At 39.0% G+C, this 27,617-nt stretch overlaps 1 protein-coding gene across 1 annotated transcript in view; it reads right to left on the bottom strand.

The window, feature by feature from the left end:
• The window catches only part of si:ch211-196i2.1 (collagen alpha-1(I) chain), a 104,795-nt gene that overhangs the window by 44,877 nt on the left and 32,301 nt on the right, over positions 1-27,617 (bottom strand). Inside the window, exons 4-8 of the mRNA XM_040158036.1 lie at positions 26,069-26,261; positions 21,819-21,953; positions 2,484-3,185; positions 1,119-1,163; positions 642-761 (exon numbers count right to left, since the gene is read on the bottom strand). Of these exons, the coding sequence (XP_040013970.1) occupies positions 642-761; positions 1,119-1,163; positions 2,484-3,185; positions 21,819-21,953; positions 26,069-26,261 (1,195 nt within the window). The remainder of the gene's footprint in view (positions 1-641; positions 762-1,118; positions 1,164-2,483; positions 3,186-21,818; positions 21,954-26,068; positions 26,262-27,617) is intronic.

The raw sequence follows: 27,617 nt of genomic DNA, 5'->3' as shown, positions 1-27,617 counted from the left end.
GACATCACAATGAGAGCCTAGAGCCATGCTAATGATGTGCAAAGGCTATATAACACCCTTATTAAATAATTATAAAAACTCCTTGAGGCTTCTGAGATTCTAAATCCATGAAGTATCTTTCTATTTACTGTCTACAAGTAATATTTGTAGGTGTACATGTTCAAATATGATCTTTGTTTTTAAACGTTAAAAAGTCATGAAGGTTCAGCTGAAAGAGCCATCAGGTTTAGGGAGGGAGCTTTAGTCCACAATTTATCTGACATGCCTGACTGACAGAATACAGATCATGCTGAGTATGAGCTGCCAGTGGGAATCTGACCCCTTAGAGGATCAGTTTCTTCAGAACTTAACCGTAACCCCTTAAGCCTAATTATGGTTAAATTCAGAAGTGGATGACAGTGTACTGTGGGGTTGGACCAGACTGGTTGTCTGGAAAACATTTTATCTATACTAATAGCAACTACTGGTCATCCAAACACAAAAGTAGCTGCTTTACTTGATTTTTTTCAAGCTCAAATTATACAAGACTCTATACAAAGATAGAAATTAGGATAGCAGATTGGAGAGAATCTGTTTAGAAGAAGGAAAATACCATAAATATTGCACTAAATATTATGAATATGTTGTTGTTACCATCTTACCTGGAAGGCATCCCACTCCTCAGCAGTATTCTTCCACAGGTAGAGGGTTGGTAAACCTGCCGGTCCAGGAGGTCCTGGCTCCCCTTTTTTTCCTGGATTGCCTTCAGGGCCCATTTTACCCTGTGAGAGATGAAAAGTAAGTGGTACGTTTATGCAAGACAAATCAATTTACAGTATATGGGATACTCCGTATTATAACACTGCATCGATGTTAACATTACGTCATAGAACTGATTTGTTGCAACACTGGAGTACGGCAAAAAGAATGTACACATAGACATAATGGCGGAAGAGGCAGGAGTTTATAGCTATAGGTATTAAATTGTCTAAGGTGAAATTAAATTTTAAAACAAGATATGAGCATGGATGATTTTTCAGAGGTGCACAGAACTGCATTGCACTTAAATGCTGAAGAGTCAAGTGGACTAACTTAATGCATCATCTAAGGCTATTATGTTGTAAACAAGGTTTTTTTACCTGATCACCTTTAAACCCAGACCGGCCAGGCTCACCAGAACAGCCCTGTGGAAACAGTTAAAAACCCTCAACAAAACTGCTCAAACACACTACAGGGAAAAAGCATCCTCCAAGACAGAAAATATTATTTAACCGCTATTCAAAAAACAGGTAAACCATTGGTCATATTGTAAATTTGTTGTGTTTTTAACAATTTTTTTCTAAAACTTGAAAATAAAAACTTTTCTACTACTCCCTTCTACTCCCTCTAGTAGGCAAAAAACAGTGAACTGGGAGCAAAGCATTGGATCCTTGTAAAAACTCACAGTTTGTGGCCTGTTGAAAAGCAAAAGCCATTCATTTTAAGATCGTGATCCTAAAACGTATGCTAATAAAACACTGCAAGATTTTATGAATTAGACTACTGGGATACTAGTCAGTTGCATCCATTTCAGTGAGAGTTACTATCTTGGAATGTAACATTAAGCAGAAGTATTGATGCTAGGGTTAAACTATATGCAATTTAAGACAGCTCTCACACTGATTTAACAGGTTAAACGGTTAAACAGATCTTTGCTTGAGGCATCTTATTATATGATTTTAATACACCTGCCAACCAGTCAGAAAAGAGTATTTTCTGTGGCCATGGCATAGAAATATTCTTTTGTAAATAAGTACTTTTTATTCAACTAAACTGAGTTTGCTACAGGCTAATGTATACTACAACAAGCTAAGCAAGCAAGACCTGAGATGTTGTACATGAAGAGAAAGAGGTTCCCTACAGCCACCTACAACCACAGTAATCATGCTGAGTGTTCCTGTGCATTTTATGGCTGTGTGACTCTAGAAACCAGCCCAGACTTGACCAGATTTGCAGTCCACCTCTTACACCAGGTAAACCTTCTGATTGGATATCATAAATTGACTTTAGCTGTTGGCACCAGTCAGATAGCTTGGCAGCCAGAGGTTACGATTGTCATATTGAGTAATGATATGACAAAATGCTGACACTCGTAAACCATTCGGTTCTCTGGAGGCTCATCTTGTGGCATCAAAGACATGTGGATCAACATGTGTTTGATCGACATGTGGATCAACATGTGATGGCACAACCTCCCCTGATCAGATTCAGATGGCAGCTGATGGAGAGCAGCTCTTGTAAGCTGTAAAGCATAAACAGACATCAAGCTTTGTACATTCACAGGGTTCATCCTTGTCCTCATCATTAAGTAGTCTACATCAGGCAGCAACCTATAGGCAACCTATAAGCAAACTATAGAGGACTTCTTGCTGTTTTACACTGTCACTTGAATACACACTTGGATGCATACAGTATTATTAAAACAAGGATAATTAGAGCAACAAGAGCACCATAAGATCACTCACTTCTTGCCCTGGAGGACCCATTCGGCCTGGTGGTCCACTCTGGAGCCGGTACATTTTGCCATCTGAGCTCTGGACCAGGTCTCCATCTATGGATACAATGGTCACAGTTCCAGGGCGCTCCAGGTCCGGCTGTTTACCGTTGTGCTTCGCTCTACGATCTGAGTGTGTGGTGCTCTGCGTGGTGATGGGTCCCCCCTCCTCAACTACTGCTTTTGCATATGGGCCAGAGGTTATTGCATGAGGTGTAGGTGAGACAGTCGTGGTCTGATCATCTGTCTCCTCCCTCAGTTTGCTGGACTCTGTGGATGTTCTAGGATCTGAAGGGATCCTAGGAAGTACAGGAAACCCTACTGAGGGCTTCTTGGGTTTGTTTTCGGTGTCCAGGTCAATTATGTTACTGGAAGGTTTTCTGGGGAACAGCGATGAAGTCCTCCCACTTGAATCTGTCTTCTCCTCTGTGGTAATGTTCTCCTCCAAATGTTTAGAGGACATTTCAGGTTTCCCCTTCTGGTTTCCTTTAAGGTCATTTCTGAAGGGCTTCCACTGGGGGTTCAATTGTCCGCCATTTTGGAAGATTGAATCCAACAAGTCAGTATCCTCGTCCACCACAAAGACATTTGCACGAACTACTGAACCTTTCCGACTGGGTCCTGAAAGCACTGTCCCATCCCCTCGAGAACTCCCTCGGCGTGGGAACACATTCTGTTTGGAACAAAAAAAAAAAAAAAGGAATTGGAGCTCATTCAAGACCAGTCTTTAAGACGTTACTACAGTGGTCTTCTGGTATGTATCATGTTGTGATGTCAATAGCTAGATGGGGGGTGGATGTCTTATTGTGTGGCTCTGTTTATGTGGTGAACTTGTGAAGGGAGTTTGTCTGAGGAACAATAAAGATTATATTCCAAATTATTCTAGTTTGTAATTTCCTAACCACAACAGACAAATCAATTCAAAGAATGAATAGTATTGGATTGAAAGTATAGACTTTGTACCTGTAGCTGAGTGACGCACAAATAATTAAAAATCAGAGAGATTTTCATGATAGAAGAAACAATCTGAGATCCGAAGTAAATCAAGTAACAATTAGAAGAAGCATCACCATCCAATCCATACACAAACATCGACAAATGAGAAAATTTTATGTTTTATTGATACACCAACCACTTAAAAGACCTAAACTTGTCCCCTAAAAAAGGGCCCTAACCCTCAGAAAAACCACAGCTGCAGACCATTTTCCTTCTTGATAACTGTCGTCAGCTCTTCACTGACATCTGGCATCACTTCATCTGCCTTCAAGTCGATTAGTTTCTCAGCTCTTCAAGACATTTAGACCTGACCACTCTGCCGTCACAAAACTGCACACCATTACTGATTTTGTCTCTTTTCTTTCCAAAAACCTTGAATGTGCTGTCGCTAATTAACATTTCAGTGTTTGCATTGAGCTCCCTATTGCAGCCAAACTAATGAGAGCTTCTAGTGAGTCCATGTTTATCCATCTTACAGTGTGGTTGGTATACCACTGTTGTTTTGTTGTAGACAATGACAACAAAGCTCTCTTCTCTTAAACTATAAAAACTAATTTCTACAACTCAAATTCCACTGAAGTACCTGAAGCTGTGTATCTCTGTTATCTTCCACAAGTTTAACATAAATCTCAACAAGACTGAGCTGTATGTTTTTTTGCAAGCTCCTCTATGGAAGACCTCATCCTTATCATTAATACAGTAGCTCATATCCCGATGTCAAAATAGAGTAGTTCATGCCCCAATATTAAGAACCTTGTTGTGGTTCAAGACAACTCAGACACTTCAAACAAACCCTCCATCATGGACTCATCCATGCTTCTAGTTTACTTATATAATCTCCAATTTGGACTAGTGACACTCCCCACTATCCAACCTTGTCTTCAACTTCACCAAACTGTCTAGCAGCACTCCCCTCCTGAAAGCAGCAGACTAATCATATCAAAGGTTATTTCACAAACTTTGTGCAGTCACAGAATTCCCACTCATATCATTCCTTTTTCTGGCACAGTGGACAGCTTTGGTCTCAGCTTCCTCCAAGTCGATACCTATCTTCTATCTCATCTCCCCTTGGGTGGAAAGAGCTACTATCTAAAGCAGGACAACAGAGTTGTCTGCTGTACAAGTTTCTGTCACAGGAATAAAACGGACTAATAATAAAAAATCACTATGAATCAACATCAGCTGTCAAAAGGTGAACATATTATTATTGACTCCCATGAAGTCTCAGCTATTTAACAAAATCTTTCCAAACACACACACACACAGCAGTTTAAAGTTTTCTTGTTTTTTTTTTTTCATTTTTTCTTGCTTGTCATACACACAAACACGCATCAAACATATTTGTCTTACACTGGTTGTTAATGTGATAATGCATTCCATAGTCTCTTACCCTAATCTTAACCATAACAGCTAAATGTCTAACCCTAACCTAAACCTAATTCTAACCTGAACCCTAAAACCAAGTCTTTACTCTCAAACAGCCCTTTGAAGTTGTGAAGACCGGCCAAAAATGTTCACACAATGCCAAACATAGAAAGACATGTACACAGACACAGACACAGACAGACACACAGCAAAACACATCAAAATGTTGCAACTCCAGGAACAGTGGTGCAGTGAGAGAGGCCAGGGGAAGAGACCAAAGAGCTGTAAACTTTGTTTGATGACCCTAATGGGCTGAAATGGAGAGCACTAAAGTGGAGCTGAGAGGCATATGGAGAGCAGGAGGACAGGAGGAGGAGAGGGAAGCAGTCTACATGCTCAGAGATTTAAGTAGAGCAGAGTAGTACCTTTTAGATTACATAGGTTTATACAGTTGACATATGGCACTGCACTGAGAAAAAAAAAATTGCCTTCTGTTTTTTGTTGTGTCATTTTCCTCCTTCGCTCGTCTTATACAAGAAAAGTTAAAACTTTGCGTCACCTTATCAAAGTGTGACTCAGTGCCAAAGAGTCAGTCGTCAGTAATCGTTAACCCATTATAATACCTGCTTCATGTCGGAATAGTTTGCTCAAGGTAGTTCAAGCTGAACTGGTATATATAGTACTTTTAACAGTTGTAAACTACTTTCTATCTTTATGGTGGATCAAAAGGTAACCACCAGGTCTCAAGAAGGCCTATTATTTACTTGTTATTATGTCATATCTGTGAAAAATTTACCTTTTTACAAAAATGCCCTCATTTTGTACTACTGTACCCTCACAAGTAGCATGGCTCTAGGGATGGCATTGTCAGTCTGTGTGTCAGTTAGTCAACCACTGGTTCAGACTGAAATATCTCAACAACTTCGAGATGGATTGCCCTGAAATATGGTACATATATCAGTGGTGCCCAGAAGAGGAATCCAAATTTGGTGATCCCGATCCCCACTTTGCTCTAGCAACACCATCAGAGATTTGTGGTTTTGAGAGAAATGTCTAGACTGCTACTGGATGGACTTCAATGAAATTTGGTACACATATCTAGCACCATCATCAGGTTAAAATTTTAATTTTTCCAGTACTTGGGTTTATGACCAAATACCTTGAAAACTACCGACATTTGAATCAGCTTTGCTGTAATTTGTGTTTAGTGCTAATTAGCAAATGTTATCATGCTAACACACTAAACTCAGGTGGTGTACATGCTAAACATCATACCTGCTCAACATCAGCTTATTAGTATTGGTTATCAGTTATTGTGAGCATATTAACATACTGACATCAAGCTCAAAGTATTTAGCTCAAAGCACTGCCTATATACCGCCTCTCATAGGCGCTACCATGGCTGTGGACTCTTGTTTGTATCTTGTCTTGTTTTATTAGATTGTGCACAGAGTGTGGACATAGAAATCAGCAGAGCAGAAAAGAAAAAGATACTAAATTTATGGGGACTAGCGGAGCACTGTTTTAACCAACTCTCATAAATTAAGCACTGTTTTAAGGTTTAAGAACCTATTTCCTATTGTTCTGTAATGTACAGCTGCTTAGTGAATGTTAAGACTTACTTTGGCCCTCAAAACAGTCTGAATTCCTTGAGGCATAAATTCAAAAGTCTTGTAGCACTAAACAAAAGTTGCCACTGGAAATGCACAGCGAGCTGGAGATAGGCATGTGTATCAAATATAAGGAGTGAAATGATATTGTACACATTTTATGAATTTGTACAATTATTACAGGGGGATCTCAGGTTTTCAATTTGGTTACAGGCTTTGATTAAGGAAACAATCAAATGAGCATGTCTGATTGTATTATCAGAAAGACTGATATGCCCAAACATAACCCAAAAATAATCAGTTGATAATCCTGGCTTTTATTCATAGACTGGAAATATTAGAATAGTCACTCTTAAATACTGTATCTGCAATGAAACCCAGCCCTTGGTGGAGGGCTGTCTGCGTATAACGAGGGCTAGTGTGGGAATGAGATAGGCAATAGACCAAACAAGGTGCCCCAGTTGAAAACAAAGGTCCTTTGACTCCCTCTTATCCTAGGCCGTAGTCAGGCAGCCAGCCCCAGTCGATAAGCTGTCACTGGATCTCCTCAAGTCAACACCGTCCGCCTGGCTTATCTCCCCTCCCGTCTGTGAGATGTCCCTATGAACCAGCCCAGGCCATGCTTAGCTGTAGTACCATGACACATTGGCCAGTCAGACTGGAGCTGAAAGTTTTCACCAAAGAAAGATATACTCCATGAACTCTCTCAATATGATATTATATTTTAACCAGATTTTGAGAATTTAATGTACTTGTTTCAGGGTATGGAAATGGACAAGTGAACCCACAGCAGTATTGTTTCCAGAATCCTGTGGTGTATCAATATATGTCTGTGGTTTACATTATTTGTGAACCTAGCTTTTAGTCCCAGTACAAACTGATGCTGAGACAGTGGAAAACAGGGACAGGGGAAAATCCCACCCAAAGCACAGTATGGTGATTGTCAAAGTAAAGTTGAATTTATGCATCTGTTTTCAATGACGCTGGCATATTCTATATATTTCTTCTGGTCAACAATTCTCAAGGAAAGTACAAACCAACCTGCCATTGTTGTCTAAAAAACTATTAAAAACACATCAGTGAGTCTCACTGTTGTACTGGGTGACATGATCCTTCGTGCATAAACACATGCATACACTGTCCTATTGCTGTGAATACTCTTTAGAGCACCAAATGACTATTAATCCATCTCATTATTTACTCCTGTTCAAGTGATGTTTGCTACAACCTACAGCGGCCAACTGTTTAGAAAACTATTTAGTATTTTAAAAAATAAAACTATACACTCACCAAGCACCTTATTACGAACAACATACTGATACTGGGTAGGGCCTCCTTTTGCTCTCAAAATAGCCTCAATTTGCCAATTTGCGGAAGGGATTCCACAAGATGTTGGAAACCTTCCTTTGAGATTTTAGGCCATGTTGGCATGATTGCACTATGTCATTTCTGCAGATTTGTCAGCTGCACATTCATGCTGCCAATATCCTATTCTACCACATCCTAAAGGTGTTCTACTGGATTCAGATCTGGTGACTGGGGAGGCCACTGAAGTTCACCGAACTCACTGTCATGTTCATGAAACCAGTTTGAGACAACTTTTGCTTTGTGACATGTTGCATTATCATGCTGGAAGTAGCCATTAGAAGATGGTAAATTGTGGCCATAAAGGGTTGTACATGGTGTGTTACAATACTCAGATAGGCTGTGGTATTGAAACCATGATTGTTTGGTATTAAGGGACCCAAAGTGTGCCAAGAAAACAATCCCCACACCATTACACCACCACAACCATCAGCCTCGACTGTGGACACGAGGCAGATAATTCCTTCAAGTACAAGATAATCAAGTTTAAAGCCCCCAAAACAATCTAAAGAACAGACACTGAGTAGCATGAATCTGAGTAGTTATCTACTCAAACAAAACTAATAATCCCAGCAAGTAACTCTTTATATCATGTGCCCAGACAATGTTCTCTCTGGGCTCTGCAGTAGCAGGCTCGAGCAAGCAAGGGCACTGTGTCTATTCAAAGTGGGTTGCCTTTGTATCCTAACAACACTAACAGTGCTGAAGAATGGAAGAGTGAACAGTGATTCACTGTGTCAGTATGCAGGTCTGCACACTGATGAACAGACAGAACAATTTTACATGCTGCCATAAAGCTTCCTTAATGCTCCTGTCAGATGATAACTCTTATATTTTTTTCTTACTTGAATTGAAAGGTGTTTTTGTCCGTTTTCCAAGCACCGGGCCCCTGAAACCCAATGTATAATGTAATATAACACCTCTATTCTTATCATCTCTTGAGTACACTATGTGGCCAAAATAATTTGGAGACCCTGTCCACATACTTTTGTTAATTTTTGGTGTGGGGTTGTCTTTTTAAACAATAGTGTGCATCCAATTTTGTGTCAACAGGGAAAAGCCCTTTGCTGTCTCAACAATGCCCCCCCACCACCACACTAGCCAGGTCCATAGAGAAATGGTTTTCCCAGTTTGTGTCTTGCCCGCACAAAACCCTGACCTCAACCCCATGATACATCTATGGGATGAACTGGAACAGCAAATGTGAGACAGACCTTATCACCCAACAGCAGTTTTGGACCTTACTAGCTCTGTTGTGGCTGAATGAGAGCATGTCCGTGCAGCCAGGTTGGAAAATCATGTGGAAAGTCTTCCCAGAAGAGAGGACATTCACATGTGGGAATGATGTTAGTGTGTCTGGCCATGTGGTGTAGTTCTTAGACATATTGTAAGGACCTTTTTTTGTCCTAAAATTGCTAATCATCTGTCATGATTGAGGTCGTAACAGATGAACAAATAAGATAACTTTAGCTTGTCTTCTTTCTTTCTAGCATCCACACTGTCACATTGCAAAGACAGCTAACATTGTAAACAGAAGCCACATGGACTGACAGGTTACTCATTCATCAGACAGTTATGGTGACATGTCTTCCTGTCACATTGTAATACTGTTTACTGCAGGGAAGAATCCTAACAAAATTTAGTCTGGTAATGTTGCACCATGCCGAGGCCGACTTCTTTCTGGTGCTCTGACCAAAAGCTAACAGAAAAACCTTGTGATGTGAGCCTTAATTAAGACTGACAACAGAATTTATCCACCATAGATACTAAAGTCCTGCTAATGAAAGAGACAGTTCATCCCAAACTGCAATCTGATGTGTAGTACTTGTCAATTTGGATTGAAATAATCGGTCAATTAATTGATAGGTCGGTCGAAAAATTAATTAACAGCAATTATGATATTTGAATGTTCTTTAGTCATTTATCAAGCAAATATGCCAAACATTTGCATTTCAAATGTGAGGATTTCACAATTTATGACAACGCTGATCAGGCAAAAAAAAAAAGCTATTTAAAGACTTTAAAGGCTCTGGGAAAATTGTGATTTTTCTATTTGTATTATTCCGTTTATTTTTCCTTTTCTGTGTTACAGATTAGATGATTAAGCAGAATTGATAGATTGATCAATAATCATAATGATTAATAATCATAAGTTGCAGCCTTAGTTGCCATGATTGTACAATTAACTGGGTAAAATTGTGGACAAACATTTGAATTCATATAAATGTCACATAATAGATTAGCTAATGCACTAAAAGTATTAAGGTCACACCAGTGTTTCTGCTTTTTTTTTTTTTTTTTTTTTCCCCCCCAACGTGTTTTTCCAACCCTCAAGTCAGCTACTGGTCCAACTTGCAAGGACTTGAAACTTTCTAATCCATCACACTGTCACATGGTCTTTTATTATTCCCACTGTTACAGTATCATTGCATGGTAAGATAGTTGGAAGTGATTTGAAAAGTGTGCTCGTGTGGTGGCGCTGGGACAATATTCGGATATATTTGATAAAAATCCCATTTAAAAATGAAGGACTGGTCACTTTAGAGATGAGTTCAATGAAAATATATTTTAAAATACTTGTATATGAAAAATGTATAGTACAATTAGACAACAGTTCCAACAGTTCCATTAAAACAAAGCATTTATGACCATCATCCACCAATGCTGAGAAAGCATGAGGATCATAACTCAACTTCTCTGCAACTCTCAACAAATATTTAAGGGAACACAATAAATCAGAATTAGGGCAGATGTTGACAGTGCACACCTGGACTAGATTAATGTTTATTTGTAACCAACATGTTCTTCCATCAGCACAAGTCTTCTCAGGTGTCTGCCTGCATGTGTAGCTGACAAATCCTCTGTTATGAGCAATGAGATATTTGTGCTGTCACAAGTGCTGCAGGCTAGAGCACTACCATCAACACAGACACAGACACAGACACACACAGACACACACACACACACACACACACACACACACACACACACACACACACACACACACACACACACACACACACACACACACACACACACTATCAACACTTACTCCTACAAAGGGCTAATCAAATGGCAAGGTCCGTAAATCTAGCCAAGACACAGGTATGCAGAAGCTCTCAGACTGGCTGGGTCTTGCAACCAGCAGTAGGCAATTTGGCCTCAAAAAATGCACGATTGCAGTAGTCTGATGGTTCAGGAATAAGGACAAGAACACTGCACATGACAAAGCTTTATCACAGTATAATAACAATCAAAAGACTGTCCTTATTTTTAATGATTATTGAAATATACCAAATAAAAATGAAAATAAACATTGCCGTTACGGCGAGAAATCTGAAATAAACAAAAGGAAAACAGCAACAGTAGCCTGCCACAGAGTGATGAACAGGCAGCGGGGTCAAAGTATTCAGTTGTGTGTGTGTCTGTCTGTCTACCTGTGAACTCCAAAAAACCTTGCACTGTCTGAGGTGATGTGGAAAAAGCAAACTATAAGGCAAAGCAATCACTTTAAGCATACACGTTAATACTTGTGTGTGTATTGAAATGTATTTATGTATGTGTGTTCATCAGCATTGTCAAGTGCACACGAGTGAGTGCGTGATTTTTTATTTTGACTCAGTGTTGTTCCATAGCTTAGGAGTTTGAGCGTGGTATTAACACACCATCATGGTCGGGGATTGTATTCCCAGCAGGACCACCCATGCTAGAAAAACCACTATTGGTTGGGATCAAAGCGTCCACCAAATCGCCACTGGTGGTCTTGGGATATACAATGAACTATGTAGAAGGGGGAGTCAGCTTGACATTTCTTGCACAATCAAATTGCTTTAGCTAGCTTGTACTTGAAGGAACAGTCTATACTGCCAAAACCAAAGAGTCATTTAACAGGCCTCGACCCAGAGGGCTGTGAGTCTACTGTAAGGTGTCCACAAATCAGAGGATGATAGCAGCACAGCAGCATCCGTAAAACTTCAGGTCAAAGACTCAATGAATTTTATATGATGAAGTTCTGAGGACCGTAACATTATTAATAAAGTAAGTGCAAGTGACTGACAGTGCGCAGCATTCTTCGGCTCCTTCTCAGTTTTTGATCCTAGAAATCTGATGATGGTGTTATGTGTGTTATGGAATTACTGATGAAATTGTCTATATCTGATTAAATCAACCATTACTGGTAAAAAATGACAAGCCTGCTATGCCACTGACTGTCACGCATGCTACATGTGCAGATATGGTGCTAATGGTGTCTATTAGTTTACAGTCCTATAAATAACAACTTATGAAATAGCTGAGTGCAAATGCAATGTATCCTATCTCTCTGTAAGTACATAGAGGCCGCTATGCTGCCAACTGCTAGTGAGCTAATCACTTGTGGGTCATAAATGGGCTGCTCTTAACCACATTCACCATGCATGTAGATATTATTTCCAACAATGTACAATACCATAATCAATGTCCTGTGAAATCCATGTATCTCCAAAATGTCTCCTAAACAGCCTTGTCTCAAGCTTTGTGATGATGTGGTTTTGATAAAATCCAATTGCTTATAAAATCGTTTTATTAGCATAAGAAGTACAATTTTTGCCAAAAACGTTGAAAAATTCAAATTTACATTATTTGGAGAGACATATAGAGAAACAGAACACACATTTTGAATGGCTGTTAATACAAAAAATTCCAGCAATATAATACTTCAATTTGATTTTTTAAATCTAAGGGATTAATACCAATAATTGTGACATCCCTGGACATGACATCAGTTTTTCAGTTTGATTCTAAAGTGAAAACAGCAGGCACAACCTTGTACTTAAAGCCAAATCAAAACCAAATCTTCAAGAGACGGCAAGTGTTTGAGACTGTTAATGACACGCTCAAAGAACCATGCTCAAAGAACACAAACATCCTCACCCAAGAGAGTTAACAAAAGCACCAACACACAGTGTGCACTGAAATTGGCTGCAGAGTATTACACACTCAGTCAGTGCAGTGCGAAAGAATCAAAAGAAAAGGGAAAAATCAGTGTGTGTGTGGAGTTACAACAGGCAGTACCTTTACATTCTGTTGCCTTTGACCTTTCACGTGCAATCCATCTAAATCCAACAGAAGGCATCCCAGGAGCAAGTACCATCCAACATGGTAGAGCATGACTGCAGGAGACACTATAGGTCTGTCCGCACTTCAACTCTGTTCACATTGTACCCACAGGCAGATCTCTGCACAGGAGGCTGATCCAGCTCCCAGCAGACACACCCACACACCTACCAGGTACACACCCTTCCACTTTTACTAGCCATACATCTTGTACAAACAATGAATCTAATCTGGTAGGAGATATACCCCAGCCCATTAGCCCTCAGGGTGGCCTCTGTGAATTTTGAGAAAGAGCAAACTAACAGAGAAACTAAATCTGAGAGAGACAACTATTTAGTTGTCAAATCTGGTACATTTTAAACTTCAAAACAACCAAAAGTTGTTTGAATAATAAATACATTCTATATCTATTATTTCACCCACAAAATGTCTGAGCATTCATCACACATTAAATCTTTTACATCCAAATTGTTTGATCAGCACTCAGCTAACCAAACTAGATTGAGGGTGACAGTGAAACATCTGATCGCAGCAAGCTATTGGCATAATACTAATTGCAACATCATGCATAAATAAAAATCTGCTCAAGTGAAAAACTGCTCCCTCCAACTGAGAGGGGCAGAACAAATGAAAACAGGGACAGGGATAATGTCAGGGAATCCCCACTGCTTTCAAACATGGATGGGTTTTGGTTCGAGGGAGCCTGTTCACCAGAAGAAAAAAATCCAGAGGGGAATTAGAGGAGAGTGAAGTCGCAGTGCCCATACTCAGTGAGATAAGCACAACTGAGAGAGCATTTGAGTGGAAATATTCACCATGGATTCTCTGAGGCTGGCTTGATTTACACCAACAGGTTGGTGCAGAGGAGACCTCCTCTGGATGAAAGTTAAGATCAGTGGGGCAGCTCCCTGTCACAAGAAGTGTTACTTCATGTCAATTAAGAACAAAAGGAAAGGTGGTATCGCATAAACAGCAATATAAATAAACTAGGACAGAGGAACCTTGATTCAGGGTGAACAGAACCTCTGGAGGGGCTTTAAACTGTAACTAAAATGTATGGAGGCAAATCAATGATCCCTATTTTAATTCTAAATAACTTTCCTGTACATCTATGTCCTCCTTTCCACATAATGGAATCCAGAGATCACTGCTATCTGCACTTAAAATGTAATTGAGCCGAAATCCTTTAACTGTAGGCCCTATCTCTTAAAGTTAGGGCCTACAGTGTAAGGATTTCCGTCCCTGTGGAGTGGGTTAGCACTGGGAAGACAGTGACTACAAGTTGCTGATGTAGCATTCTTTTGACAACTTTCCATCACCTAGCATTTAGCCACATTTGGTTTTATCTTCACAGAATAGATACCCTATGCTAAATTATAGTTTTGGAGAGGAAAATTATTAGTTTGAGCATGCTGGGACTTCTCACATTAAGAATTGGTTCTGCACTGCTTAGTGACAAAAAGAAAGAAACAACAAGGCAAGAATTCTACCTTTCCTTCATTTCCATCCATTCGTTCCTGATCCTTGATCTCCTCCTCTCTCTCTTTTATGCGAGCATCCCCTCTTTCAACAACTCATTTCCTCTGATACTCCATGATTTGAGGGCCTCCCGGTTTGTCTGTAATCACTTTACTTTATATTGGAAGCAGCTATAAACCTTGTCCACTCAAATGAAGTTACAACTCATATATGGCGCATAAAAGAATAGCTTGGCAGTCTGTAGAACCTTCCTGTTTATTAAAAATATAAAGGCATGACAGTCAGATGTTCTTACTGTTTTACAGCAAACGTAAGGCATGTTTCCTTGTCCTTGTGTTTCCTTGTCCTCTATTTTTAGCAAATAGTTGATTTTACTTACTCTTAGATGCATCGTGCAACTCAGAAAACCCAAGAGAAACATGTTTCAGCTCCAGAATCCATCCCACTACATGGATTTTATGGGATTGTTTTAATATTAGTCTTTTCTTCATCACACTGTCTCAGTGAACGAAAGCCCTGTATCCCGCTGTCTCCTTACTGTTGCTGCTCTGACAAGTTCGTGTTAAAGTGTGTCATCTTCCTGTGATGCCAACAGTTTGGTTGAGCCACTCCCAGTTTGAACAGACCTCAGTCTTTCTTGAGACAATTAATTGATTGTGCTGAGCTTTCAAAAATGGCTAACTTAACTCCTTACAGAGCTGTAAGACAAAGGCTGAAAAAATATTAAGAGGGCCACAATGTGAGGGCAGAGGTGGAGCTAATCTTTATTTATCTACATATTTTATTCCTTTAAACTATATATTATTTATGTACTTTATATACTTTTGCAAAGGGAGAGACATCCATAGAAAAAGAGGATCCTTATAACTCCAGGACTTGCCTGAGGGCCAACAGTGTCCACTTATCACAGTATCGTCAAGACTGCTTAAAATGATCTATTTATTCTGTCTCTAGTGTGATCATAAAGCATGACTTCCACGAATCACAGCGCTCTGCAGACACAGTAGGAGACTTCAACTATCCTTTCAGAAGACCCATCATTTTCGAGTCAGACCCGGCAGTATTTCGATTTTGCATGCTGGCAGAATATTCTATAACATAACAAACAAAATCTGACAACATGACATGGTTCACTCATCTACTGCCAGACATTACTTGACCTTTACTGGCTGGCTACAGCAGATATTTACAAAAGTCTTGAGTCTGTAAGTTGAGGAAGTCTGTCAGCACATCTACCGGCTTCCATCACTCTCTGTTGCTAGGAAACTTGGCAAATTTTTCTGTGTTGAGCAAACTTGTTCTCCAACAGCGCACCATTTAGAGGACAACAAGGGCAGAATTAGGTGAGCAGTATTGAGTTCAATAAAGATGTGATAGCTAAGTTAAGGAATGATATCAACTTTTCATCGACACACCAGGGCAAAATTTTCACTGGTTCAGCGCTACTGAAAAACACAAGATACAATATCCAGAGTTCAGTGATGAGATCCATAATGATAGCTTTGTAGGAGCAGCTCATCTTGTCCTCAAAGTCTGGACAAGAGGTGAAAACAGGATAGCTTGCCTGTCTGCCTCCCTACACAACCCAGCTGGATGACTCTGACCTGGACCTGACCTCTGACCTCAACTTTGGCCATCTGCTGCCTCTTGCCAAGTAAACAGCACTGCCAGAAAGTGACAGTAAAGAAGTGAGAGAAAAAAAGCTCACAGATGGAGAAAAAAAGTCACTCTTAAAAGACTTTTAACAACAACTGACCTTGTTACTATAAACAGTATTAACATTGTATCCAATTATGACAATAATTCAAACTTGTAGTCTTCAGCCCTGGTTTATGCTGACTCAAGTGACATCATTTAAAGAAATTTATCAGACTTTGCACTCCTCCCTCTGGAGCCTCAGCTTGGTAACATTTTTTTCACATATGCAGCAGTACTCCCCTAAGACCTGTAGACGGGCTTTGATGTGGACACTGTTTTCAGCAAATAAGCTGACAAAAGTTCTGATAAATCCACTGTACAATACCTTTTCAGCACCAAATAGCAGACAAAGTTAGCAATTAGCTGGTAAACATAGTGGAGCATTTCGCAGCTTATGAACCAGATACTGGTGCAAGTCAAACAAGTTGGTGGAGACCAAAACAGTGCTAGGATATTGGACTTTCATTACATTTGCCAATTTGGGCAAAAACATGACAAAAAAATTACACAAGACCGTAGATCCAATGGGTAATTTATTATTTAGCAATACTCAACCTTTTTTCAACACTTAAACTTTTATGGAACATGTTAAAGTCGTTTAATAGGCAACTGTTGCCGAACATAAAAATACTAAATGAACCTTGGTGGATTGATAGAGTCATGGAAAAGTATCAAAATGATGAATCATTTTTTCCCCACTTCTTTGTTTTTGTCTCAGCTTTCCAGTTAAAAGCTATTGTTTGACCAGTTTTATGAAAGAGGCTTCTCTAGAGACCTGAGTTGAAACACTTGGTTATGATAGGATATGGAACAGGGAATATTACAACCACAGGCATGTGTATGTCTGCTTCTCCCTCTGACAAATGCAGCTTTAAGGATCAAGTATAAGTGGTGTTATAACCATTTATATAACTGAAAGCCTTCTGACTAACCGGGATCACTCTTGTGGTAATGTTGAATGTAGAAAAACAATCAAACAAGGGCTCTGTCATGCTTTCCCTCTCCTTCTCACACACATATATTGTATATACACAAAGAAACTCCACATTTTCACACACATCTTTTAAGAGACTAAAGAATGAACAAATCTGATCACTGTATGTAAGGCCGAAATTAACCTGTTCATTATATTTCCAATTAACTTATTATTTGTTTAGTCTATAAAATATCTGAAAATAATATATGGCCATCAGAAGTAGCCAGCGAGCATACTGATTACTTCACATTACTTGTTCTCTTTCACCAAAACTCTAAGACCCAAAGTGATTCAATTCACAATGATATAAATCAAGAAAAAGCAGCAAACCTTCACAAGGAAGGAAGAGTTGCTTGATAAATCACTAAAAACAACACACGAGTACCCAAATTTACAAAACATACAATACAAGTATTCTGACTAATGTAGGACATGTTGATAATGAAGGTTCAAAGCCATCAACATACTCTGACGTTTATAGCTCTGGCTTTGTAATTACATGCTTAGCTAGGGTCCCTGACCTCCAGGAGTGTTTAACATCTTAGTGCACATTGGAGGAACTGTAGATTAACTGGTTGAATGCCACGTTGCAGAGAGAACCTGTCAAGGGAGCCAGTGGCCCTAGATAGGACCTATATCAAAGTCAGGAAACCCCAACAACGTGGCCCCAGAGTTAGAAATGTTACGTTTCAAAGACAACAGTAACAGAACTTAGCAAAGAAGAAATAGATATTGTTAATGAAGTGTTCTGTATGGATTTACTGAGAAACAGGCTGTGTCCAAAGTCAGTGCCTAATTCATTAATTTGCTATTTCCTATATGATAAACTAGGGATGCAATTAACAATTATTTTTATTGTTTATCTGTTTATTTTCTGTTTGATTAGTCCATTAGTTATTTAGTCCTTAAAATGTCAGAAAATGCCATTTACAAGCTTCCAGAGCCCAAGGTGATGTCTTCAAATTGCGTGTTCTGTCCGATCACGCATTGGCTGGAAGCTGGAAGCAGTGAATGTTTGCAATTTTTACCTGGTGAAAAGAATAGTTTGACATTTATATGAGGAGACTGATATCGCTTTTGTCTTATGTTTTTATGGTGAATGTATGTATGTATGTAGCTGTAGCCAGCAGACAGGTAGCTTAGCTTAGCATAAAGGCTGAAAACAGGGGTAAACAGGTAGCCTTGGTCTGTCCAAATGTAACAAACTCCGCCTACCAGCACCGCTAAACCTCATTAATTAACACATTATATCTCATTTTACAGTGCAAAAGTCTGAGTGTAAAAACACATTACCATGTTTTACAGTGGGTTATGTACCAGACTGTTTCTTGGCCAGGAGTAGTGGCAAGGCAACCAACAGAGACTATACTCTAGATATATTCTTAAGTATAGATATATTCCAAGAATACTCAGGTATGTCAGCTGGACCACATTCAAAAGGGGATGGTATTACATGGTCAAAATTGAAATAAATTTTACACCTAGAAGCAGAACCAGCATATAGGGTGATTGATAAATGATTGATTTTGGGACATTGCTAAGGAGAACAGAAAAAGACAGACATAGAGTGAGACCAACAGTTCAATTGACAGTGATAAAAGGGACACAAGAGACATGGAAACACAGTAGACAGATGAACAAAGAAAGACAGATAATGAGAAAGTGTTGTAGCCAGGTGACGAAGATTCGCTAACTGTTAAAAAAGATCTGTTGCAGCTTGTTCCTGCAAAACATTCCCTACAACACAAAACAGTAGGAGACGTCTCTGTCGTCTACATCATCACAAAGGCATTCCAATGCCACCCTGATGGAGAAACTCTGGTGGGGCTGGCATGGCACTACAGTATACTGTAAAGAGAACCAGATCCTCACTGATTATACTGGCATTTTTCTATGGACATGAAAATGTAAATTCAAACCAGATTTGCTTTTCATTTCCAAGCATTTCAGGAACTACATTTTGTTTGGTGTGAGATATTAAAGTACAGTGCGTAGTCATAACAAAACGCATTTCTATATGTACAAGCCAGCTCATTGCAGCTTTATATGTACTGATCAGTTTAAAATATTCATCATTATAAACACAAGGTTTAAATGTCAAATGAAATGACCTCCTTGATGTGATATATTTCCTTTTGAAGCAGGATTTTCTGGTGGGACATTTAACATTAAGGGATCAGTCCTAAGTAGAAACCATAGGGCTAGCAGTTATGGAGACAGTTTGATTTGACAGAACAGGCAGAAAGGTGAGAATAATGATACAACTTGTGATGACTAAGCTGGGCAGACACTTCACGACTGTTAAACATGGGAACTCATACAGAGTGTAAACACTGAAACTTTGATTTTGTTTTATCTGTGGATAATTCCAATAAAAGTTTTATTAAAACAATCCAGCTGTGTCCTCCAAACTGTTCTCAAAGATGACAAAAAGCAGTGCCAACGTTGTGCAATTCTACTTTTAACAGAAAGGGAAAAAAAAGGATATGGACAATGTGGTGTATTTTGGAGCTAAAACCAGTTTTATTTCTATCACAGGACAGCCTTAATCAACATTACAGTCAGTTAATACATGTAAAATACTGCTCCAATAGCATTAAAATAACTTCACTACAGTTCATAATGGATCTCTTGACAGCAGCCATGTGAAAAATTGTATTGTGGAACTGCTCAAACTGAAAGAGAAACTGATCAAACTTTCTATTATGCTAGAAATCCTTTTGATTGTCTAACAACTGATTGTTGATCATTTGAGTGAATAATCAGGCATCACAGCCCTCCTAAAACTAAACATCAAAGCACAGCTGATTTGGCCTGATTGTAAAATTAGTCAGGGTGTCCATTCTGTAGTTAAAATTTGGCTTAATCCATACAGTGTCTGTCCAGCTTTATTTGGACCTAGTGGTACCCACTGATGCATCAAGAGGTCCCCACTGAAGATGCAATGTTTGTCAAGAAGTAGCAGTTTTCCGGGAAGTTCAAGAGCTCATTTTACTGGATCTTTGATGGCAGAAACAGAATGAAATGACGCTGCCACAACTTCCAGAGTTGGCTGCCTGTAGGTTTGATCAATCCTATTGTAAATCCACATGCAGTTTATTGCTGCTTCCAATGTTGTTGAGGTTTAAGTTAAGTTGTAGAAGCTGCATCTGTGGAGTGATTGTTCACTGTTCAGATTTTTGAACCTCTTCTATTGTAGGTCACAGTTCATTCATTTGAACTTTACCCTTCGCACCATCTTTTGCCACTGGCTATCCCATCATTCTCCTCATGAGGGATTCACTGCTTCTCACAGAAAATGAATAGGAGCCAGCAACTGCACCCAGCTCACCACTTGTGGTGTTATTCTTTTCTATGGCTGATTGTTTTAGTTTTATACTGATATAGGGCTACAAGTAACGATTATTTTCATTATTGATAACTCTGACAATTATCTTCGATTAGTTGATTAATTGAGAAGATAATAGGATGTCAAAAAATATCAAAAATTTACCTTGACAATTTCTGACACCCCAAGGTGTTGTCTTCAGATGTCTTGTTTTGCCCACCCAACAGTCTATACCCAAAGACAATTAATTTACTGTCATATATGACAGAGAAAAGCATAAAATCTTTACATTTAAGAAGCTGGATCCAGAAAATGTTTGGCATTTCTGCTTTAACAATAACTAAATTATTATGAAAATAGTTTATTAAATTGTTTTAAATGAATTTTCCGAATGACCAATTTTCTGTCAGTCAACTTCAATTAATCAACTAATCGTTGCAGCTCGACTGATTATCACAGAAAAATACCTAGATGTTTTTCTTAATCAAATTGATCTGAATCAATTTTTACCATGACTTTCTGTCCCACATGCCCCTAAAAGTTAAGGGGATAAGAGGTAGGACTGCTGGTTGAGGCCTCTGATGCCTGGGGCTCAAAACCACATCACTAATTAATTACAGACACTGGTGCTTTTACAGACAGAGACCGATGAAAAAAATTGAAGCCAGTGAAACCAGACCAGTGGTTGGTATACCTGTCGGCAGCTGCCTGCCTGTCCACAGCTGGATATAATCACCATGACGACTGGTCAGCTTCCCACACTCTCCAACTAGAGCTTCGGGACACAGCTGTGAAACGTGTTTTTTTTTTTTTTTTTGTTGTTGTTTGTTTTTTTAACACCTAAAAGAACAGGGGATTTTCAGCACAGCTTTAAAGAGAACTAGAAACTTTCTCAGCAAGTAAGGTACCAAAATGTTTTACTCACAGTTCTGCCAAGGCTCAAAAATGACTCATCCTTGGGATCCCCGAGCAGGTCCTCCAGGTCATTTGAGGACAGCAATATATTTTGTGAGGAAACAGAGGGGACAATTTCTGAATTTAAAACCACAAACAAAGTCAGTTGAGGGCTAAACTGATGAACAACTAAACACCCAGAGTTGTTAAAGTCACCAGACTGTATCGAAACCACATGAGTCAGTGCAGTTTTGTTTTAAATCCTCTGATGATCTTTTATCATGCTTCATTGTATACAACACGTTCTGCCGTCAAAGTATTAACTCCAGGAGTCTGAATGTCTGGGTTGTGAGCTTCAAAAGACTTCTGGCTTCGCCTTAAACACCTCAGTAACATGTCAGAGCCTCGCTGTTTACATGAGTTGAATGAACAATACTAGCACTTAATTTCATGTGAATTTTTGTGATCCCTTCTTTTTCTTTTCCATTCATCTTTCCTCACCTCCAGGACATTGTTGGTGCGTGGGGATCGAGGAGGCTTGGGGGTCATCTCACTGCAGCGGGGTGGGTGGCGGCTACAGTGTTGATGGGCCGCATCTGGGTCATCCATCAGGAAGGTTAGCTGTCTGAGATGACCCTGCAGAGACAGAGACATTAAATACGGTGTGAGCGGTCAACATACACTGTAAAGACACAACATCACCTTCATGGGAAAAATAAATGTAAATTTCTCTTGATATGCAGTTGGAAACTGTACTACACTTGGTAACTTGACCTGTGAGACTCGAGTCTGGGCAGTTACTGAGGTGTATTTGCATTTGAACACCCCTAAGATTTGGCTCTACAACAGATTATATAGGATCAGTTGATTTACCTAAACATCAGTTTTTGTTTTTTTTTTTAAAAACAGATTTTTACAAATTGACAGATATTTTACAAAATATGACATTACTAACCCAGTAAGTATGCTTTTGGTGATTTCAAGGTCGAGGGAAATCTAGATATTTATGTTAAAACTGGCCTAAATCTGGTTGCATAGTGAAGGTGTTTTGATGTCTTGGTTATATATAGACGAATCCGGGTTGTAGATGAAAGTAGACAACTTGTAAACCTGACTTGTAAACCTGTTTATAATGCTATATTGTATGTAAAGGATCCCACTTTATAAGTGCTGTTGGGAAGAAATCTGTCCTGAGATCCTGTGGAACCAGTTACAAGTTGAAAGTGTAATCATAAAATGCCACTAAATTTTCTGTGTAAACAGAAAGTGAAAGCCACAAGTCTCTGCTATAAAATCAATTTTACTTTCATTAATCTCCATTAAATTCTCTTGTTTTAATAAAATTCTAATCTAAATGCTGCCAAAAGGACCAATCAGGGATTGCTAAAGACTGAGCAATCTGCCTACATGTAGTCGATGGTGAGCCATCACCCCACATATCTTTTCCCAACTTTGTACTACGGTTCCTCGCCAAAAAAACACTTTTATAGTATCACATGTTTTGAATTTTTATTAAATAATGCAGTTCTTCTGTTTACAATGCAAGAAATAATCTAATTTGATGATTTAAACCATAACCTAACAAATAATCCAAAAAGGACCATTGACGATGGAAGTCACAATAAATATGTCCTACTCCCCTCTTAAAAATGTCAAAGTGGAAACACATTAAATCAGAATGAACCCTTTCAGACAAATCTATTTGTTAAACTGTATCCTGCAGTTGACATATTCATTATTTGTTTATATACTGTATTAGCTTTGCATGGATGCACACATACTGTAAATACACAGAATGGAAGGACAAGTTTCAACACTTGACACAAGGAGGTTACTGCAGGTCATACATTTCACTGCAGTTCCCAGGGTTCCTTTACTTTATCAGTGACTCTAACATCAAGCCGTATGTAATCAGGCTGGTGTTTTTAAGAATGTGATGGTGGATTTGAGAGCATCTGTGTTAGTGTGTGTCTGCTTGTATGTGTGAGCAGTTTGCAGTTCGATTAGAAAAAGCTGAAAACTAATTTTAACAAGCTGTTTGATCTCACATTCCTAAATCAAATCCAAAGACAGGTGGAAGTGGGAGATGTATATAACTTATATAAGTTTCAAGGAACTACAGTACATCTGAGAAGTGTTGTTTCTTATTTGATGTATATACAGTAGAATTCCTGTTGTCTGAGGAACCACAAAACCTTAGGTATCTCTGTGAGCAAAAATCCCATAATACTGTACCCTAAAAACAGACTGGGAACATTAACGTCTGTCTGCTGTACACTTTCAAGTAGGAAAAGTTTTTTTCTAATTTCATTGGTGATTGATCTTGAGTTATTAAATCAGTTCAATTGAGTTTATATAAGACATTTCGTTGCATGTAAACACAATTAGCATTGAAGCAAGCACTGAACGGCTTGTTTGTTTACTGCAGGAAGTTTGCCTGAAGTAAAAAAAATCTTATAATTGCTGCTGGAAAAAAAAAGTCTGGATAGACAAAGACCAATCTGTAATTACAACCCTTGACAAATATTAAATGGGAGATTAAATAAAGAGAAAGACATGCAAAATCTATTTACCCTATCACATTTAACACATAATAAGGAACTTTGTGTGGATCAAAACATTATTAAACAACCATCAAGGGCCTTAAACAAGAAGGTGAAAGTGAAGGAAAAGGTGGGAAAGAGTTACATCACATTGATAACACTGAAGAATTGCATTCAAGCTCACACTAGTGAAACTGCACGGTATGATTCTGAGTCCTTCGAAAAGCATGACTCCAATATAAAACCTGCTTAATTTCTATTATATGTTTTTGTCTTAAATAATAAGAATTAAGCAGAATGCGTCCCTCCCTGCCACGTTGCAGTGGTGTGGATAACAGCAAGAGTTACAGATAAAAGCAGAGTACGGTAATGTATGGTTTAGCACTGCCTAACAAAAAACAAAGTCAAGAGACAGGACTGACACCACCTTTGAGTGTCAAAGTGCTCCGTCCTTGTAGCTCAGTAAAATGCTGTCATCAGGGGGAACAAGTCAATGGAGAATCCATTTTATCCGGTGCCAAGCACAAATTCAGATACTGGCTCTAATATGATTCCCCTTACCCCCTATATTACCCCACTCCCACTGCCCGCTCTGATCCTCGGGCTACATGAGTGCTTGTTGTAACTGGGACCAAAAGTCCATAATGCAAAGCCAGGCCCATTATGGGTTGTCAAAATCAGCCTTTAATGGAAGACTCTCAGTTTTTTCCCTTGAAATGAAAACTTACAAGGTAACACAACACAAGCATTTCAATTGAATCAGCACTTCCAGCACTTCAAACTGCATTACCGCAAAACAGTAATGTAACTTTGAGGAGAAATTTAATGAAGATTTGGTGTTCTTTGTGACAGAATACACAACTCAGTTAAGTTTCAAACGTCTACAAATAGATTTTCATACCACACTGAAGCGAATGAAAACCAACAGGTGCCCGAAAGTGACTTAAAAAATACATGCAAAAAATCCCAAACTGAAATTTATACATTTGAAAATTGTCAGGAAAAATGTAAACGTTTAAGTGATTTGGACTTCACTTGGAGTTTACATGTTCTCCTTTTGGGTTTCCTCCCGAAGTCAAAAGACATGCAGGCTTGTTTAATGAGAAAGTAAAGTGAAATGAGATTACTTCATGTCGAATGAAGAACACAGGGTTTGGGGTGTTGGGGTGGGTTGAGGATACTGAACTCATCCTATGTCCAAACACTCATCAGTGTTTCCTCTGTAATTTTATGTAACACTGGTGCTTGGGAGGTAATTGAAGCTGTGGTTAGAGCAGGTTATAGGGATTTCTACACATACTTTATAAAAACAAACACATAGTTTCTAAGTAACATGGGCTGTGCGTCTTTGTGTCTGTGATGAAAGGGAATGGGATGGGATAGAGCCACAGGGCTGGAATATCTACTTGTGTGTTCTTTCCTGTGTGTGTGTGCGTGCATGTGTTTGCGTGGGTGTGTGTCCTTGTACTACAATCTTAGTGAGGACCAGCTTCAGTTTTAGACCTTGGGCGTGAGGACATTTTGGGAAAGTGAGGACATTGTGGCCAATCCTCACAACTTCAATGGGCTGTTTGAGGGTTAAGACTTGGTTTAAGAGTTCAGGTGAGGAGTAGTTTAGGTTAAAGTTAGGGTAAGGGTTGGGGTTAGGCATTTATTTGTGATGGGTGAGGTCAGGGTAAAAGGCTAGGGAATCCATTATGTCAGTGAGAGTCCTCAAAAAAGACAGAAGTAGAAGTATGTGTGAGTATGTGCGAGTGTAAGAATGAGGAGACATGCATGTCTTTTTGGAAAACATTCAAATGAACAGGACTTTACACATCTGACTCACTATCCTGACACAGTTGTGTTTCATTATCACCTGGCTGTTGCATAACCATCTGGGCCAAAATACGTATATTATGTATTAATAATACATAACACATATGCATTATTACACACATGCAATACAGTCAGATGAGGGTTTGACCTGAGGTTAGTAGAGTAAAACTTAATGAATTCAGCTTCTGGACATCTTGTAAATGTTTAAAAGAAATTAGAAAGAAGTGGGCAGACTAACAGAGGAGGCATTAGGCTGTGTGGTTGATTATTGTAGGTGGGGTTGCTTTTGTCTGACCTTGTGTTTCTTTTTATGATCAGTGGGAGAAGAAAAAAGAAAAAACAAAGTTGCAGAGCTGGACATACAGATAAAACTGGATGAAAACCACTTACTTTAAATGGAATCTCAAAGCTCTCGATGATGCCTCCAATCATGAGCAGCCCGTCTGTGCTGATCCCCATGCCCTGGTACACCCAGTCCACACTCTCCAGCAGAGAGCAGTCCACATAAACCGCCAGCCGCTTGGCAGACACGCTGACAGCCACATGGTGCCACTTTCCATCAGACAGACCACTGACTGGGAACCTGACAGAGACACATGGGTCCTTATATAATCATGTCTTTGGTTTTGTTTGTTATGAAATTATGCCTGGAGATAAATACAAATCATGCTTGGGCCCTCTGACTGTTGGAAGACAGTTAAAATACTGATGTTTTTTATTCCTCTTAACTCAGAATAACCTTTCTTTACTTAACAGTGAGTACGGGCATTAGGTCAGAAAGAGTGTTTAACCCAGTTATTTAAGGTGAAACATTTGGCCTGATAAAGTGTCTTTGAGGAAGAAGCAACATCCCTGCCAACTCCAGGGTTGCTGTTGTGTAGCATTTGATATTGGACTGGTAAAAATAAATGTATGTATGAAACGCTTTTGATCTGTCATTCTGTAGCATGGCTAAAAGTGGAACAGAAGCCGGATTAAATGGTTCCAACAAAAAGGCAGAAACTCTTTAACAACATTAAAGCTCCATTAATAAATTTCTTTTCGTCACTTTGGGGCAGAAAAAAAAACAGATACCTCTGACCTATTATCACCTTATTCAATTGCTAAGGCTAACATGTTATCCTATTTACACATAGAGCAGACACAGAGCAACATTAGCATCCCATTGGACTTGTGTTTGAGTCTACTTGATAAATATTAAGTCCAATATTCACTCTCCTTTTAGTTCTGTTTTGGTCTTCACCAACTCCTGAGAAAAAAAATATCTGGCTCATTAGCTGCTAAATGATAAAGAGAAATGAGGAAAAAAAAAAATCAAAAATCAAAAACGATGCAGTAGAACCACAGATATCATCTATTTTTATTTCACACATTCTTCTTCCTTCTCAAAACCTTGTCAAGACCTATAGTGCAACTCAACTGCCGACAGTTCAGTTGGATATTTGGGTGTTATGCTACCAGTGGCTAATGTAGCCTCGAGTCGCTAACGCCAACCACAGACGAGGAGTGGTTTACAAAGGTCTGATAAGCTCACTCGTTTCTCCGCACTCCACACCTCCAGATTTTTTTATTTTCAAACTTGTAGTCTTCAGCCACAACCAATGCTGACAAAAGTGACATCACTTGAGGTGACATTGGCTGTGGCTAAGCTGCCACAAAATGCTTTATACAATTTTATTTCAAATATGCAGTAGGACTCTCCAACCTGTAAGTGGACTTTGATGTGTTAAAAACGTTCCCCTTGAATATATAAAACATTAATCAGAAAAGCTACAATGTCTAAGGAAACCACTAGCGTCCTCTAGAAGTCAAGCTGGACCCTGCAACCAACCAAACCTTTTAAGTGGAAGCTGCCAATCAATATGCTTGATGGACAAGCAATTTTAAAATAAAAACAAGTTTTAAATAAAATCCACCATTTGCCAACAATAAATGAAAG

This window comes from Xiphias gladius, chromosome 20 (assembly GCF_016859285.1).
Source record: "Xiphias gladius isolate SHS-SW01 ecotype Sanya breed wild chromosome 20, ASM1685928v1, whole genome shotgun sequence".
In the NCBI taxonomy this organism is placed as follows: domain Eukaryota; kingdom Metazoa; phylum Chordata; class Actinopteri; order Istiophoriformes; family Xiphiidae; genus Xiphias; species Xiphias gladius.
Note: the sequence above shows the minus strand (reverse complement) of the source record. Positions and strands in the feature narration are given on the sequence as shown.